This window comes from Anolis carolinensis, unplaced genomic scaffold, assembly GCF_035594765.1.
Source record: "Anolis carolinensis isolate JA03-04 unplaced genomic scaffold, rAnoCar3.1.pri scaffold_14, whole genome shotgun sequence".
NCBI classification, from domain to species: Eukaryota; Metazoa; Chordata; class Lepidosauria; order Squamata; family Dactyloidae; genus Anolis; species Anolis carolinensis.
Genome location: NW_026943825.1, coordinates 3,337,033 through 3,353,799, shown reverse-complemented (window position 1 = coordinate 3,353,799; position 16,767 = coordinate 3,337,033). Strand labels below are relative to the sequence as shown.

The 16,767-nt window shown below is 43.6% G+C and overlaps 1 protein-coding gene across 1 annotated transcript; it reads left to right on the top strand.

Annotated features, from left to right (window-relative positions):
- The first annotated feature begins 13,309 nt into the window (after positions 1–13,309).
- On the top strand, positions 13,310–15,146 carry gpha2 (glycoprotein hormone subunit alpha 2). Its single transcript, XM_016998828.2, has 3 exons — positions 13,310–13,396; positions 14,689–14,873; positions 15,006–15,146. The coding sequence occupies exons 1-3, from the start codon at positions 13,315–13,317 to the stop codon at positions 15,105–15,107; spliced, it is 369 nt and encodes a 122-aa protein (XP_016854317.2). The 5' UTR covers positions 13,310–13,314; the 3' UTR covers positions 15,108–15,146.
- Positions 15,147–16,767: the final 1,621 nt, after the last annotated feature.

Sequence of the window (16,767 nt, the reverse complement as noted above, 5' to 3'; positions counted from 1 at the left end):
GAGAGCCGCCTCGGCCGGAGCTTCTCCCGGATGGAGCAGGAGCTGGTCAAGCAGGTGACGCTGGTGCGCAGCCTCAAGGCCGACCTCTCCTCGCGCCACAGCGGGTGCATGGTCCCCGAGTGCCGGCGGGACCGGCGGAGCACCGGCAGCGGCAACGTCGGGGCCTTTAACCTGGTGGTCTACGACGTGGCCGAGGAGGACTGAGGACAAAATAAAGAGCACGATCAAGCGCCCGAGTGGCCTCTGTTCTGTCATGAAAGGGTTGAATCGGTGATTCCCAAGGTGGGCACTACCGCCCCCTGGTGGGCGCTGGAGTGATCCAGGGGGGCGGTGAAGTCACCTATTAGGACACCTATTAGTGCCGGAGACTGGGCACTTAGGACACACAGGGGGTGGAGCTAAAGGAGTAGGCGTGGTTTCTTCCCAAGAGCCTGAGACAGGGCTGAGCCTCTATATCTCTCCTGAGGCACTTGTTGGGACACAGAGGGTGGAGCTAAGAAAGGGGGTGGGGCCTCCTTCCAAGAGCCTGAGACAGGGCTGAGCCTCTATATTTCTCCTGAGAGGCCTTTCAGGACTAAAGGGCGGAGCTAGAGGAGTGGGCGTGGCTTCTTCCAAGAGCCTGAGACAGGGCTGAGCCTCTATATTTCTCCTGAGAGGCCTTTCAGGACTAAAAGGCGGGGCTAGAGGAGTGGGCGTGGCTTCTTCCAAGAGCATGAGACAGGGCTGAGCCTCTATACCTCTCCTGAGAGGCCTTTTAGAACTAAAGGGCGGGGCTAGAGGAGTGGGCGTGGCTTCTTCCAAGAGCCTGAGACAGGGCTGAGCCTCTATATTTCTCCTGAGATGCCTTTTAGGACTAAAGGGCGGGGCTAGGGGAGTGGGCGTGGCTTCTTCCAAGAGCATGAGACAGGGCTGAGCCTCTATATTTCTCCTGAGAGGCCTTTTAGGACTAAAGGGCGGGGCTAGGGGAGTGGGCGTGGCTTCTTCCAAGAGCATGAGACAGGGCTGAGCCTCTATATTTCTCCTGAGATGCCTTTTAGGACTAAAGGGCGGGGCTAGGGGAGTGGGCGTGGCTTCTTCCAAGAGCATGAGACAGGGCTGAGCCTCTATATTTCTCCTGAGAGGCCTTTTAGGACTAAAGGGCGGGGCTAGGGGAGTGGGCGTGGCTTCTTCCAAGAGCATGAGACAGGGCTGAGCCTCTATATTTCTCCTGAGATGCCTTTTAGGACTAAAGGGCGGGGCTAGGGGAGTGGGCGTGGCTTCTTCCAAGAGCCTGAGACAGGGCTGAGCCTCTATATTTCTCCTGAGAGGCCTTTTAGGACTAAAGGGCGGGGCTAGGGGAGTGGGCGTGGCTTCTTCCAAGAGCCTGAGACAGGGCTGAGCCTCTATATTTCTCCTGAGAGGCCTTTTAGGACTAAAGGGCGGGGCTAGGGGAGTGGGTGTGGCTTCTTCCAAGAGCCTGAGACAGGGCTGAGCCTCTATATTTTTCCTGAGAGGCCTTTTAGGACTAAAGGGCGGGGCTAGGGGAGTGGGCGTGGCTTCTTCCAAGAGCCTGAGACAGGGCTGAGCCTCTATATTTCTCCTGAGAGGCCTTTTAGGACTAAAGGGCGGGGCTAGGGGAGTGGGCGTGGCTTCTTCCAAGAGCCTGAGACAGGGCTGAGCCTCTATATTTCTCCTGAGATGCCTTTTAGGACTAAAGGGCGGGGCTAGGGGAGTGGGCGTGGCTTCTTCCAAGAGCATGAGACAGGGCTGAGCCTCTATATTTCTCCTGAGATGCCTTTTAGGACTAAAGGGCGGGGCTAGGGGAGTGGGCGTGGCTTCTTCCAAGAGCATGAGACAGGGCTGAGCCTCTATATTTCTCCTGAGAAGCCTTTTAGGACTAAAGGGCGGGGCTAGGGGAGTGGGCGTGGCTTCTTCCAAGAGCATGAGACAGGGCTGAGCCTCTATATTTCTCCTGAGATGCCTTTTAGGACTAAAGGGCGGGGCTAGGGGAGTGGGCGTGGCTTCTTCCAAGAGCCTGAGACAGGGCTGAGCCTCTATATTTCTCCTGAGAGGCCTTTTAGGACTAAAGGGCGGGGCTAGGGGAGTGGGCGTGGCTTCTTCCAAGAGCCTGAGACAGGGCTGAGCCTCTATATTTCTCCTGAGAGGCCTTTTAGGACTAAAGGGCGGGGCTAGGGGAGTGGGCGTGGCTTCTTCCAAGAGCCTGAGACAGGGCTGAGCCTCTATATTTTTCCTGAGAGGCCTTTTAGGACTAAAGGGCGGGGCTAGGGGAGTGGGCGTGGCTTCTTCCAAGAGCCTGAGACAGGGCTGAGCCTCTATATTTCTCCTGAGAGGCCTTTTAGGACTAAAGGGCGGGGCTAGGGGAGTGGGCGTGGCTTCTTCCAAGAGCCTGAGACAGGGCTGAGCCTCTATATTTCTCCTGAGAGGCCTTTTAGGACTAAAGGGCGGGGCTAGGGGAGTGGGCGTGGCTTCTTCCAAGAGCCTGAGACAGGGCTGAGCCTCTATATTTCTCCTGAGAGGCCTTTTAGGACTAAAGGGCGGGGCTAGGGGAGTGGGCGTGGCTTCTTCCAAGAGCCTGAGACAGGGCTGAGCCTCTATATTTCTCCTGAGAGGCCTTTTAGGACTAAAGGGCGGGGCTAGGGGAGTGGGCGTGGCTTCTTCCAAGAGCCTGAGACAGGGCTGAGCCTCTATATTTTTCCTGAGAGGCCTTTTAGGACTAAAGGGCGGGGCTAGGGGAGTGGGCGTGGCTTCTTCCAAGTGCCTGAGACAGGGCTGAGCCTCTATATTTCTCCTGAGAGGCCTTTTAGGACTAAAGGGCGGGGCTAGGGGAGTGGGCGTGGCTTCTTCCAAGAGCCTGAGACAGGGCTGAGCCTCTATATTTCTCCTGAGAGGCCTTTTAGGACTAAAGGGCGGGGCTAGGGGAGTGGGCGTGGCTTCTTCCAAGAGCCTGAGACAGGGCTGAGCCTCTATATTTCTCCTGAGAGGCCTTTTAGGACTAAAGGGCGGGGCTAGGGGAGTGGGCGTGGCTTCTTCCAAGAGCCTGAGACAGGGCTGAGCCTCTATATTTCTCCTGAGAGGCCTTTTAGGACTAAAGGGCGGGGCTAGGGGAGTGGGCGTGGCTTCTTCCAAGAGCCTGAGACAGGGCTGAGCCTCTATATTTCTCCTGAGAGGCCTTTTAGGACTAAAGGGCGGGGCTAGGGGAGTGGGCGTGGCTTCTTCCAAGAGCCTGAGACAGGGCTGAGCCTCTATATTTCTCCTGAGAGGCCTTTTAGGACTAAAGGGCGGGGCTAGGGGAGTGGGCGTGGCTTCTTCCAAGAGCCTGAGACAGGGCTGAGCCTCTATATTTCTCCTGAGAGGCCTTTTAGGACTAAAGGGCGGGGCTAGGGGAGTGGGCGTGGCTTCTTCCAAGAGCCTGAGACAGGGCTGAGCCTCTATATTTCTCCTGAGAGGCCTTTTAGGACTAAAGGGCGGGGCTAGGGGAGTGGGCGTGGCTTCTTCCAAGAGCCTGAGACAGGGCTGAGCCTCTATATTTCTCCTGAGAGGCCTTTTAGGACTAAAGGGCGGGGCTAGGGGAGTGGGCGTGGCTTCTTCCAAGAGCCTGAGACAGGGCTGAGCCTCTATATTTCTCCTGAGAGGCCTTTTAGGACTAAAGGGCGGGGCTAGGGGAGTGGGCGTGGCTTCTTCCAAGAGCCTGAGACAGGGCTGAGCCTCTATATTTCTCCTGAGAGGCCTTTTAGGACTAAAGGGCGGGGCTAGAGGAGTGGGCGTGGCTTCTTCCAAGAGCCTGAGACAGGGCTGAGCCTCTATATTTCTCCTGAGAGGCCTTTTAGGACTTGGTGAGTAATGATTTATTGCAGCTGGCGACTAACCAGCTGCGCCACAGCCCTGCCCTCCGCTATAATGGAGGTCCCGGGGTTTGTGATGTCACGGCGAGTCGATGGAAAGGTCAAGGCTATGGAGACGGGCTAGAGGCCGGCAAGATGTTGGCCGTGGTCCGGCTCTGCTTGGTGGTGGCTCTGCTGGCCCCGGTCGGGGTGTTCGGGGAGGAGGAGGCGGAGGGGGGGGAGGGGGAGGGGGAGGAGGAGGAGGAGGGGGAGGGGAAATGGGACGGGACCCTCGTGGAGGAGGAAAAAGCCCCCCCGCCGGCCCCGAAGACCCCCGGGACCCTTGGGCAACGGGTGGCCCCATGGCTCCTCGTCTTGGTGGTCTTGTATGGGGTGGTCCGGTTTGTGGATGACATCACGTCCGAGACGTGGTCTTTGTCCGGGCAGAAGGAAGTCGAGGTGAGTGGCCACAGCCAGAGATGGCCTGTCCGCTCCGGGTTTTAATCCGAACACCATTATTTAGTCTCAGCATTATTATTTATTTATTTATTTATTTATTTCTGAGCATCATCACCGTCACCATTGTTTAGTCTGAACATTATTATCATCATCATCATTATTATTATTATTATTATTATTATTATATCTGAACATCATCATCGTCACCATTGTTTAGTCAACATTATTATCATCATCATCATTATTATTATTATTATTATTATTATTATTATTATTATTATATCTGAGCATCATCACCGTCACCATTGTTTAGTCTGAACATTATTATTATTATTATTATTATTATTATTATTATTATTATTATATCTGAACATCATCATCGTCACCATTGTTTAGTCAACATTATTATCATCATCATCATCATCATTATTATTATTATTATTATATCTGAGCATCATCATCGTCACCATTGTTTAGTCAACATTATTATCATTATTATTATTATTATTATTATTATTATTATTATTATTATTATTATTATATCTGAGCATCATCACCGTCACCATTGTTTAGTCTGAACATTATTATTATTATTATTATTATTATTATTATTATTATTATATCTGAACATCATCATCGTCACCATTGTTTAGTCAACATTATTATCATCATTATTATTATTATTATTATTATTATTATTATTATTATTATTATTATATCTGAGCATCATCACCGTCACCATTGTTTAGTCTGAACATTATTATTATTATTATTATTATTATTATTATTATTATTATTTATTTCTGAGCATCATCATCGTAACCATTGTTTAGTCTGAACATTATTATTATTATTATTATTATTATTATTATTATTATTATTATTATTATTATATCGGAACATCATCACCGTCACCATTGTTTAGTCTGAACATTATTTTTATATTATTATATCTGGACATCATCACCGTCACCATTGCTCACTCTGAACATTATTATTATTATATTATTATATCTGAGCATCATCATCATCACCATTGTTTAGTCTGAACATTATTATTATTATTATATTATTATATCTGGACATCATCATCATAACCATTGTTTAGTCTGATTATTATTATTATTATTATTATTATATCTGAACATTGTCACCATTGTTTAGTCTGAATATTATTATTATTATTATTTATTTCTGAGCATCACCATCACCATTGTTTAGTCTGAACATTATTTTTATATTATTATTATATCTGAGCATCATCATCATCACCATTGTTTAGTCTGAACATTATTATTATTATTATATTATTATATCTGGACACCATCATCATAACCATTGTTTAGTCTGATTATTATTATTATTATTATTATTATTATTATTATTATTATTATTATTATTATTATTTTTATTATTATTATATCTGAACATTGTCACCATTGTTTAGTCTGAACATTATTATTATTATTATTATTATTATTATTATTATTTATTTCTGAGCATCACCATCACCATTGTTTAGTCTGAACATTATTTTTATATTATTATTATATCTGAGCATCATCATCATCACCATTGCTTAGTCTGAACATTGTTATTTATATTATTTCTGAACATCATCATTATTATGTCTGAACATCACCGTCATCATTATTTTGTCTGAATATTATTGTTATTCAATCTGAACATCATCACCTGTAGTGTGAACATTGTTATTATTTCTGAACATCATCATCATCACCATTGTTTCGTCTGAACATTATTATTTTTGTTATTTCTGAACATTGTTGTTGTTGTTGTTGTTATTATTTCTGAACATCATCATCATCATCATTGCTTAGTCTGAACATTATTATTTTTATTATTTCTGAACATTGTTGTTATTATTATTTCTGAACATCATCATCATCATCATTGCTTAGTCTGAACATTATTATTTTTATTATTTCTGAACATTGTTATTACTATTTCTGAACATCACCATCATCATCATTGCTTAGTCTGAACATTATTATTTTTATTATTTCTGAACATTGTTGTTATTATTATTTCTGAACATCATCATCATCATCATTGCTTAGTCTGAACATTATTATTTTTATTATTTCTGAACATTGTTGTTATTATTATTTCTGAACATCATCATCATCATCATTGCTTAGTCTGAACATTATTATTTTTATTATTTCTGAACATTGTTGTTATTATTATTTCTGAACATCATCATCATCATCATTGCTTAGTCTGAACATTATTATTTTTATTATTTCTGAACATTGTTGTTATTATTTCTGAACATCATCATCATCATCATTGCTTAGTCTGAACATTATTATTTTTATTATTTCTGAACATTGTTGTTATTATTATTATTATTATTATTATTATTATTTCTGAACATTGTTGTTAATATTTCTGAACGTCATCATCATTATTATTATGTCTGAACATCACCGTCATCAATTATTTTGTCATTATTTACAAAGTTTTACTGAATCAACACAAACAGACGATAGATCAACACAGGACTTGACTCTAGGCAGACAGAACTCAACTCCTAGGCAGACAGGACTTGACTGAACTGATGCAATCAACTATGCACAAAACACTTGTGCCTGGATATTCCTTAGTTCCAGCCACGCATCAAGGGCATCACAGCTTCTTGGCAGTTAACTCTTTCCACATGATGGATGATGCAATCAGTTGCAATACAAGCATGGCACAAATTGCATTTAAACACGATCAATACACAAATCCCACCTTAACAGAGCTCCCTCTGTCAGCTCCAGCTCCCCATGCGGGGACGTGAGAGAAGCCTCCCACAAGGACGGCAAAACATGAAACATCCGTGTGTGTCTTTCCCGCGCAGGACACGGACTACGACGCCTGCCCGGGCCACACGCCCTGCCTGCCCCGCTTCGGCTGCGCCACCAAGTGCACACTCAAGTCCCTGGAGCGCATGGAGCAGGACCTGGTGACGCTGCTGTACACGCTCAAGCGGCACAAGGCGGCCCTGGAAGAAGGCTCCTCCGCCGGGAATTGGGCCAAGCAGGCCGACCCAAAGAGCCCCTCAAACCACGTGGTCATCTACACCATCCAGGAAGACAACTAGGCCCCGGAAAGAGAAATAAAACTACAGTATTCCTCATGCATCACTCTCAATTTGTCTATTAACAGCATTGGATACTTGCCCATAGAATCGTAGAAGAGACGCCTTCTGATAAGCGGGAAAGCACAATCAACTATGCACAAAACACTTGTGTCTGGATACTCCCTAGTTCCAGCCACGCATCAAATTCATCACAGCTTCTTGGCAGTTAACTCTTTCCACACTATGGTACATTCTGGATGATGCAAGCCGTTGTAATGCAAGCATGGCACAAATTGCATTTAAACACAAGCCCTCCCGACAGATGGCCATCCAGCCTCTGAATAATAATAGCAACACTAGCAGTAGTGAAAATTAATACCGTATATACTCGAGTGTAAGCCGACCCGAATATAAGCTGAGGGACCTAATTTTACTACAAAGAAACTGGGAAAACATTGACTCCAGTATAAGCCGAGATACCGATAAAATTACCGTATATACTCGAGTATAAGCCGACCCGAATATCAGCCGAGGGACCTAATTTTATCACACAAAAAAAACATTGACTCCATTATAAGCCAAGATACCAATAAAATTACCGTATATACTCAAGTATAAGCCGACCCGAATATAAGCCGAGGGACCTAATTTTACCACAAAAAAACCGGGAAAACATTGACTCCAGTATAAGCCAAGATACCAATAAAATTACCGTATATACTCGAGTATAAGCCGACCTGAATATAAGCCGAGGGACCTAATTTTACCACAAAAAAACCGGGAAAACATTGACTCCAGTATAAGACAAGATACCAATAAAATTACCGTATATACTCGAGTATAAGCCGACCCGAATATAAGCTGAGGGACCTAATTTTACCACAAAAAAACCGGGAAAACATTGACTCCAGTATAAGCCAAGATACCAATAAAATTACCGTATATACTCGAGTATAAGCCGACCCGAATATAAGCCAAGGGACCTAATTTTACCACAAAAAAACCGGGAAAACATTGACTCCAGTATAAGCCAAGATACCAATAAAATTACCGTATATACTCGAGTATAAGCCGACCTGAATATAAGCCGAGGGACCTAATTTTACCACAAAAAAACCGGGAAAACATTGACTCCAGTATAAGCCAAGATACCAATAAAATTACCGTATATACTCGAGTATAAGCCGACCCGAATATAAGCTGAGGGACCTAATTTTACCACAAAAAAACCGGGAAAACATTGACTCCAGTATAAGCCAAGATACCAATAAAATTACCGTATATACCCGAGTATAAGCCGACCCGAATATAAGCCAAGGGACCTAATTTTACCACAAAAAAACCGGGAAAACATTGACTCCAGTATAAGCCAAGATACCAATAAAATTACCGTATATACTCGAGTATAAGCCGACCCAAATATAAGCCGAGGGACCTAATTTTACCACAAAAAACTGGGAAAACATTGACTCCAGTAAAAGCCAAGATACCAATAAAATTACCGTATATACTCGAGTATAAGCCGACCCGAATATAAGCCAAGGGACCTAATTTTACCACAAAAAAACTGGGAAAACATTGACTCCAGTATAAGCCAAGATACCAATAAAATTACCGTATATACTCGAGTATAAGCCAACCCGAATATAAGCCGAGGGACCTAATTTTACCAAACACAAAAAAACTGGGAAAACATTGACTATATATATATACTGTGTATGTGTGTGTGTGTGTGTGTGTGTGTGTGTGTGTATATATATAGTATATATACCATATATACTTGAGTGTAAGTCGACCCGAATATAAGCCAAGGCATCTAATTTTACCACAAAAAACTGGGGAAACATTGATTCCAGTATAAGCCGAGGGTGGTCAATTTCAGAAATAAAAATATATACCACTAAAATTGCATTAATTGAGGCATCAGTAGGTTACATGTTTTTGAATATTGACATCAAGCTCAAATTTAAGATAAGACCGTCCAACTCTGATCAAATCATTATTCTCATCTTCTTCAATATTAATGTGCTTATTTATCCTTTTAATAATAATAGAGTAAAATAATACATGTAATAATAATAATAATAATTACAGTAAAATAATAAATATAATGATAATAAGATCAGAATTATTATTATCATTATTATTATTATTATTATTATTATTATTATTATTATTATAGAATCCTAGAGTTGAAAGGGACCCCCAAGGGCCATCTAGTCCCACCCCATTCTGCCATGCAGGAAGGTACAATCAATACATGTAATAATAATAATAATAATAATTACAGTAAAATAATAAATATAATTATAAGATCAGAATTATTATTATTATTATTATCAACACAACGACGTTGTATGGCACAGCAAACAAGATAGATATGCTGGATGTCGTTTCGCAAAACCACAAGTCGAACACTTCCCAATTGTCTAGGACTGTGTGATGTATTTTCGGATGATGCGTGCAGATCCCAGCAGGGTGGCCTTTTGCAGTTGGCAGATGGTGATTTTGTCAATGTCTATTGTTTCCAAATGCCGGCTGAGATCTTTTGGCACAGCACCCAGTGTGCCCATCACCACCGGGACCACCTGTACTGGTTTCTGCCAGAGTCTTTGAAGTTCAATCTTGAGGTCCTGATAGCGGCTGAGTTTTTCCTGTTGTTTTTCGTCAATGCGACTGTCACCTGGGATGGCGACATCAATGATCCAACCCTTTTTCTTTTCCACCACTGTGATGTCTGGTGTGTTGTGTTCCAGAACTTTGTCAGTCTGGATTCGGAAGTCCCACAGTATCTTTGCGTGCTCATTTTCCAAGACTTTTGCAGGTTTGTGATCCCACCAGTTCTTTCCTGCTGGGAGGTGGGACTTGAGGCATAAGTTCCAATGGATCATTTGGGCCACATAGTTGTGCCTCTGTTTGTAGTCTGTCTGTGCGATTTTCTTACAGCAGCTGAGGATATGATCAATGGTTTCATCTGTTTCCTTGCACAGTCTGCATTTTGGGTCATCAGCTGATTTTTCGATCTTGGCCTGAATGGCCTTTGTCCTGATGTCTTGCTCCTGGGCTGCAAGGATCAGGCCTTCTGTCTCCTTCTTCAGGGTCCCATTCGTGAGTCAGAGCCAGGTCTTCTCTTTATCAGCTTTTCCTTCAATTTTGTCAAGGAACTTTCCATGCAGTGTTTTGTTGTGCCAGCTGTCAGCTCTAGTTTGTAGTGCGGTTTTCTTGTACTGGTTTTTTGTCTGCTGTGCTTTGAGGAGTTTCTGATTTTTGACTTCAATCAAAGCGGGTTCTTCACTTTGCTTTCCATCTTCTGCCAGGGCATGTTCTTCTTCTTTGACTGCTTGTTTGACTTGTAAGAGTCCTCTGCCCCCTGATCTTCTAGGCAGATACAGCCGGTCAACATCACTGCGAGGGTGCAGTGAATGATGAATGGTCATGAGTTTTCTTCTTTTTCTGTCCAAATGGTCCAGTTCCACCTGTGTCCAGTTTATAATGCCAGCAGTATATCTTATGACAGGTATGGCCCAGGTGTTTATGGCCTTGATGGTGTTGCCTCCATTGAGCTTGCTTTTGAGAATTTTCTGACCCTTTGTGTGTATTCTTTGCTGACCACAGTCTTCACATGTTCATGCTTGATGTTGTCCAGTTGTAATATGCCCAGATATTTATAGGCCTCTGGCTGGTGACTCTTTATTGTTTGGCCATTGGGCATATTGATGCCCTCACTTTCAATTATTTTTCCCTTCTTCGATGCCACTGTCGAACATTTGTCCAAACCAAACTCCATGCTGATATCAGTGCTAAAAATTCGGACAGTGTTGGTCAGAGACTGGATTTCAGTTTCCGTTTTCCCATATAGCTTAAGGTCATCCATGTACATCAAATGTGAAATTTTGTGAGAATTCTTAGATATTTGATAGCCGAGATTTGTTTTTTGTAAGATTGTTGACAGAGGGATCATGGCAATAATGAAAAGCAGAGGGGACAATGAATCTCCCTGGAAAATTCCTCTCCTGATGTTGACAAGTCCATAGCTTTCATTTCCAACAAACAGTTCAGTTTTCCTTATTATTATTATTATTATTATTATTATTATTATTATTATTATTATTATTATAGAATCCTAGAGTTGAAAGGGACCCCCAAGGGCCATCTAGTCCCACCCCATTCTGCCATGCAGGAAGGTACAATCAATACATGTAATAATAATAATTACAGTAAAATAATAAATATAATTATAAGATCAGAATTAGTATTATTATTATTATTATTATTATTATTATTATTATTATTATTATTATTATAGAATCCTAGAGTTGAAAGGGACCCCCAAGGGCCATCTAGTTCACCCCATTCTGCCATGCAGGAAGGTACAATCAAATCCCTCCCGACAGATGGCCATCCAGCCTCGGCTTCAAAACCTCCAGGAAAGGAAGAAGGATCCACTATGATTCCATCGCTTTGAGCCTTGCCAAAAGAAGACTTCGTGTTCCAGCTTGTCCTGGAAATTCGCTTTTTCCGATCTTTCATCTGGGGAAGAAATGATCTCATGTTGAAATGGAGATTAGGTGGGATTTCGGGTTGTTGTTGCTGTTGCTTTCGGGGTGTGTAGCCATAGCGACAGCCAAGGCAGACCACCAAAGACAGGATGTCTTGGGGTGCATCTACACTGTAGAATTAATGCACTTCGACCCCACTTTAAGTGCTAAATCCCGGGATTTGTAGTTTGGCGGCCTTTGGGTGGGATTTGGTGCTTTTTAAGGTGAATTTTGGAGAGTTTTGGGGTTGCGGTGGGATTATAAATGTCCTTTTCTTCCCATCCAATTGAGAAATGGGTGGAGAGTGGAAAAGAGAGGGATATAATACCTGGGCGGATATATTTATATTATATATATATATATATATATATATATATATATATATAATACCTGCAGAAGAAGAGAAAAGCCTGCCGAGAGCTGAAGTCCCTCCAGACTGTCACAGCACCTAAGGTGGGTTAATAATAATAATAACAATTAATAATAATAATAATAATAATAATAATAATAAATCATGGTGGGTTTATAATAGTTAATAACAGTGGATTAATAATAATAACAACAATTCATAATAATAAATAGTTAATAAAGGTAGGTTAACAATAATAATTAATAATAATAATAATAATAATAATAATAATAAATAACGGTGGATTAATAATAATAAAAATTCATAATAATAAATAGTTAATAAAGGTAGGTTAATAATAATAATAATAATAATAATACCGTAGTTACTAAAGGGTTCATAATAAAAATTAATAATAACAACAAATAGTTAATAAAGATGGATTAATAATAATAGCATTTAATAATAATAATGAATAGTTAAAAACGGTGGATTAATAATAATAATAACAATTCATAATAATAATAAATAGTTAATAATGGTAGGTTAATGATAATTAATAATAATAGTTAATAAAGGTGGGTTAATAATAAGAACCATTATTAATAATAATGATAAATAGTTAATAAAGGTGAGTTCATAATAATAATTAATAATAGTTAAAGGTGGGTTAATAATAACAATAATAATCATCAATAGTTAATAATAGTGGGTTAATAATAACCATTAATAATAATAATAATGATAAATAGTTAATAAAGGTGGGTTAATAATAATAAGTAATGATAATAAGAAATAGTAAAGGTGGGTTAATAATAATAATAATAAATAATAATAATGGTGGGTTAATAATAGTAATAATTATTAATAATAATAATGGTGAGTTAACAATAGTAATAATAATAAGAAATAGTTAATAATGATGGGTTAATAATAATAATAATAATAATAACAATAATAAATTGCATTTAGTTCCATGTCTTTCTCAATTCTATCAATTCCACTTTTATACCAATATTTGGGATCAAAATATTCTATCTTTTTCAGGGCTTCCTGATGAAAATGGTGGCCTTTGTCCATGCTGTCGTCCTTCCGTTCCTGTTGGCTACGGCCAACGGGCTTGGTTGCCACCTCCATTGTAAGTTGTTTACAGAAGATCTGTATAGGAAGGATAATAATATCGAGAATAGCTTTGACAGTGTGATGAGTGAATCAGAACCAGACATCCCGAGGAGTGAGGTTAAATGGGCCTTAAGAAGCATTGCGAATAACAAGGCAGCAGGAGACAAGGGAATCCCAGTTGAAGAGATGAAGAGAAGGTAGCAAGAATATACAGAAGATCTGTATAGGAAGGATAATAATATAGAGGATAGCTTTGACGGTGTGGTGAGTGAATTAGAACCAGACATCCCAAGGAGTGAGGTTGAATGGGCCTTAAGAAGCATTGGCAATAACAAGGCAGCAGGAGACGATGGGATCCCAGCTGAAGTGATCAAGAAAAGGTGGCAAGAATATACAGATCTCTATAGGAAAGAGAATAATACTGAGGATAGCTTTGATGGTGTGGTGAGTGAATTAGAACCAGACATCTCAAGGAGTGAGGTTGAATGGGCCTTAAGAAGCATTGGCAATAACAAGGCAGCAGGAGACGATGGGATCCCAGCTGAAGTGATCAAGAAAAGGTGGCAAGAATATACAGATCTCTATAGGAAAGAGAATAATACTGAGGATAGCTTTGATGGTGTGGTGAGTGAATTAGAACCAGACATCTCAAGGAGTGAGGTTGAATGGGCCTTAAGAAGCATTGGCAATAACAAGGCAGCAGGAGACGATGGGATCCCAGCTGAAGTGATCAAGAAAAGGTGGCAAGAATATACAGATCTCTATAGGAAAGAGAATAATACTGAGGATAGCTTTGATGGTGTGGTGAGTGAATTAGAACCAGACATCCTGAGCGGTGAGGTTGAATGGGCCTTAAGAGGCATTGCTAATAACAAGGCAGCAGGAGACGACGGGATTCCAGCTGAAGTGATCAAGAAAAGGTGGTGAGAATATACAGAAGATCTGTATAGGAAGGATAATAATATCGAGGATAGCTTTGACGGTGTGGTGAGTGAATTAGAACCAGACATCCTGAGCGGTGAGGTTGAATGGGCCTTAAGAGGCATTGCTAATAACAAGGCAGCAGGAGACGACGGGATTCCAGCTGAAGTGATCAAGAAAAGGTGACGGGAATATACAGAAGATCTGTATAGGAAGGATAATAATATAGAGAATAGCTTTGATGGTGTTGTGAGTGAATTAGAACCAGACATCCTGAGGAGTGAGGTTGAATGGGCCTTAAGAGGCATTGCGAATAACAAGGCAGCAGGAGACGACGGACATTTAAATGTCAATATCCAATACTGAAGGCCCTCTTTTTGCCCGCAGCTTTCAACGTGACCCTCAAGAGTGACCGCCAAGGGACCTGCCGGGGCATCCAGACCCTCCAGGCCTGTGTCGGATTCTGCGAGTCCAGTGCCTTCCCGTCCAAATACTCCGTCCTCGTGGCCAGTGGTTTCCAGCACAACGTCACCTCCGTCTCCCAGTGCTGCACCATCGCCAAGATGCAGAAGGTGGGTGTCGTGTCCCGAAGGGAACCAAGGAGATGTGGGAGCAGATGTGGGAGCTAGACAGAAAGACACCATCAAAGCCCTCCCGACAGATGGCCATCCAGTTTGAATGTCTTGTTCTTCTTTCTGCTCCAGGTCAAGGTGCGGCTGCGCTGCGGGGAGAGCTGGCGTGAAACGACGGAGCTCTTCACGGCCAAGGCTTGCCAGTGCGACATGTGCCGCCTCTCCAGATATTAGCGGACACACTGCGTGTTGCTGTTATTTGTTTACTTTGTTTACTTCCTATATTTTAAAGCCGAGATCCCCAAACGTCTCTCTATACACAAAATAAAAGTTAAAATCAGTAAGTGTGTATGTGTTACGGGTGTTCATTTACACCAGTGATTCCCAAAGTGGGCGCTGGAGCGATCCAGGGGGGCGGTGATGGCACCTATTAGGACACGGGGGCGGGGCCAGGAGAGGGGCGGGGCCTCTTCCCAAGTGCCGGAGACAGGGCTGAGCATCTAGGGCGCCTGTTAGGACACAGGGGGCGGAGCTAGGGGTGGGGGCGTGGCTTCTTCCCAAGAGCCCAAGACAGGGCTGAGCATCTATACCTCTCCTGAGGTGCTTGTTGGGACAGAGGGCGGAGCTAGGGAAGGGGGCGGGGCCTCCTTCCAAGAGCGTGAGACAGGGCTGAGCCTCTATACCTCTCCTGAGATGCCTTTTAGGACTAAAGGGCAGAGCCAGGGAAGGGGGCGGGGCCTCTTCCCAAGAGCGTGAGACAGGGCTGAGCCTCTATATTTCTCCTGAGAGGCCTTTTAGGACTAAAGGGCAGAGCCAGGGAAGGGGGCGGGGCCTCTTCCCAAGAGCGTGAGACAGGGCTGAGCCTCTATATCTCTCCTGAGAGGCCTTTTAGGACTAAAGGGCGGAGCCAGGGAAGGGGGCGGGGCCTCTTCCCAAGAGTGAGAGACAGGGCTGGGCCTCTATATTTCTCCTGAGAGGCCTTTTAGGACTAAAGGGAGGGCTAGGGAAGGGGGCGGGGCCTCCTTCCAAGAGTCTGAGACAGGGCTGAGCCTCTATACCTCTCCTGAGAAGCCTTTTAGGACTAAAGGGCGGGGCTAGGGGTGGGGGCGGGGCCTCTTCCTAAGAGCCTGAGACAGGGCTGAGCCTCTATATCTCTCCTGAGAGGCCTTTTAGGACTAAAGGGCGGGGCTAGGGGAGGGGGCGGGGTCTCTTCCCAAGAGTGAGAGACAGGGCTGAGCCTCTATATTTCTCCTGAGAGGCCTTTTAGGACTAAAGGGCGGGGCTAGGGAAGGGGGCGGGGCCTCCTTCCAAGAGTCTGAGACAGGGCTGAGCCTCTATACCTCTCCTGAGAGGCGTTTTAGGACTAAAGGGCGGGGCAAGGGGTGGGGGCGGGGCTTCCTTCCAAGAGCCCGAGACAGGGCTGAGCCTCTATATCTCTCCTGAGAGGCCTTTTAGGACTAAAGGGCGGGGCTAGGGGAGGGGGCGGGGTCTCTTCCCAAGAGTGAGAGACAGGGCTGAGCCTCTATATTTCTCCTGAGAGGCCTTTTAGGACTAAAGGGCGGGGCTAGGAAAGGGGGCGGGGCCTCCTTCCAAGAGTCTGAGACAGGGCTGAGCCTCTATACCTCTCCTGAGAAGCCTTTTAGGACTAAAGGGCGGGGCTAGGAAAGGGGGCGGGGCCTCCTTCCAAGAGTCTGAGACAGGGCTGAGCCTCTATACCTCTCCTGAGAAGCCTTTTAGGACTAAAGGGCGGGGCTAGGGAAGGGGGCGGGGCCTCTTCCCAAGAGCATGAGACAGGGCTGAGCCTCTATACCTCTCCTGAAACATTTGTTAGGACACGGGGGTGGAGTATAGAGGTTCAGCCCTGTCAGGCACTTGGGAAGAGGCCCCGCCCCCT

Coding starts and splice junctions, on each gene's coding strand:
- gpha2 (XM_016998828.2), top strand. CDS start 13,315: ATGAAAATGGTGGCCTTTGTCCATGCTGTCGTCCTTCCGTTCCTGTTG. Junction 13,397..14,688: donor GCTTGGTTGCCACCTCCATT/GTAAGTTGTTTA, acceptor TTTTGCCCGCAG/CTTTCAACGTGACCCTCAAG. Junction 14,874..15,005: donor CCATCGCCAAGATGCAGAAG/GTGGGTGTCGTG, acceptor TTTCTGCTCCAG/GTCAAGGTGCGGCTGCGCTG.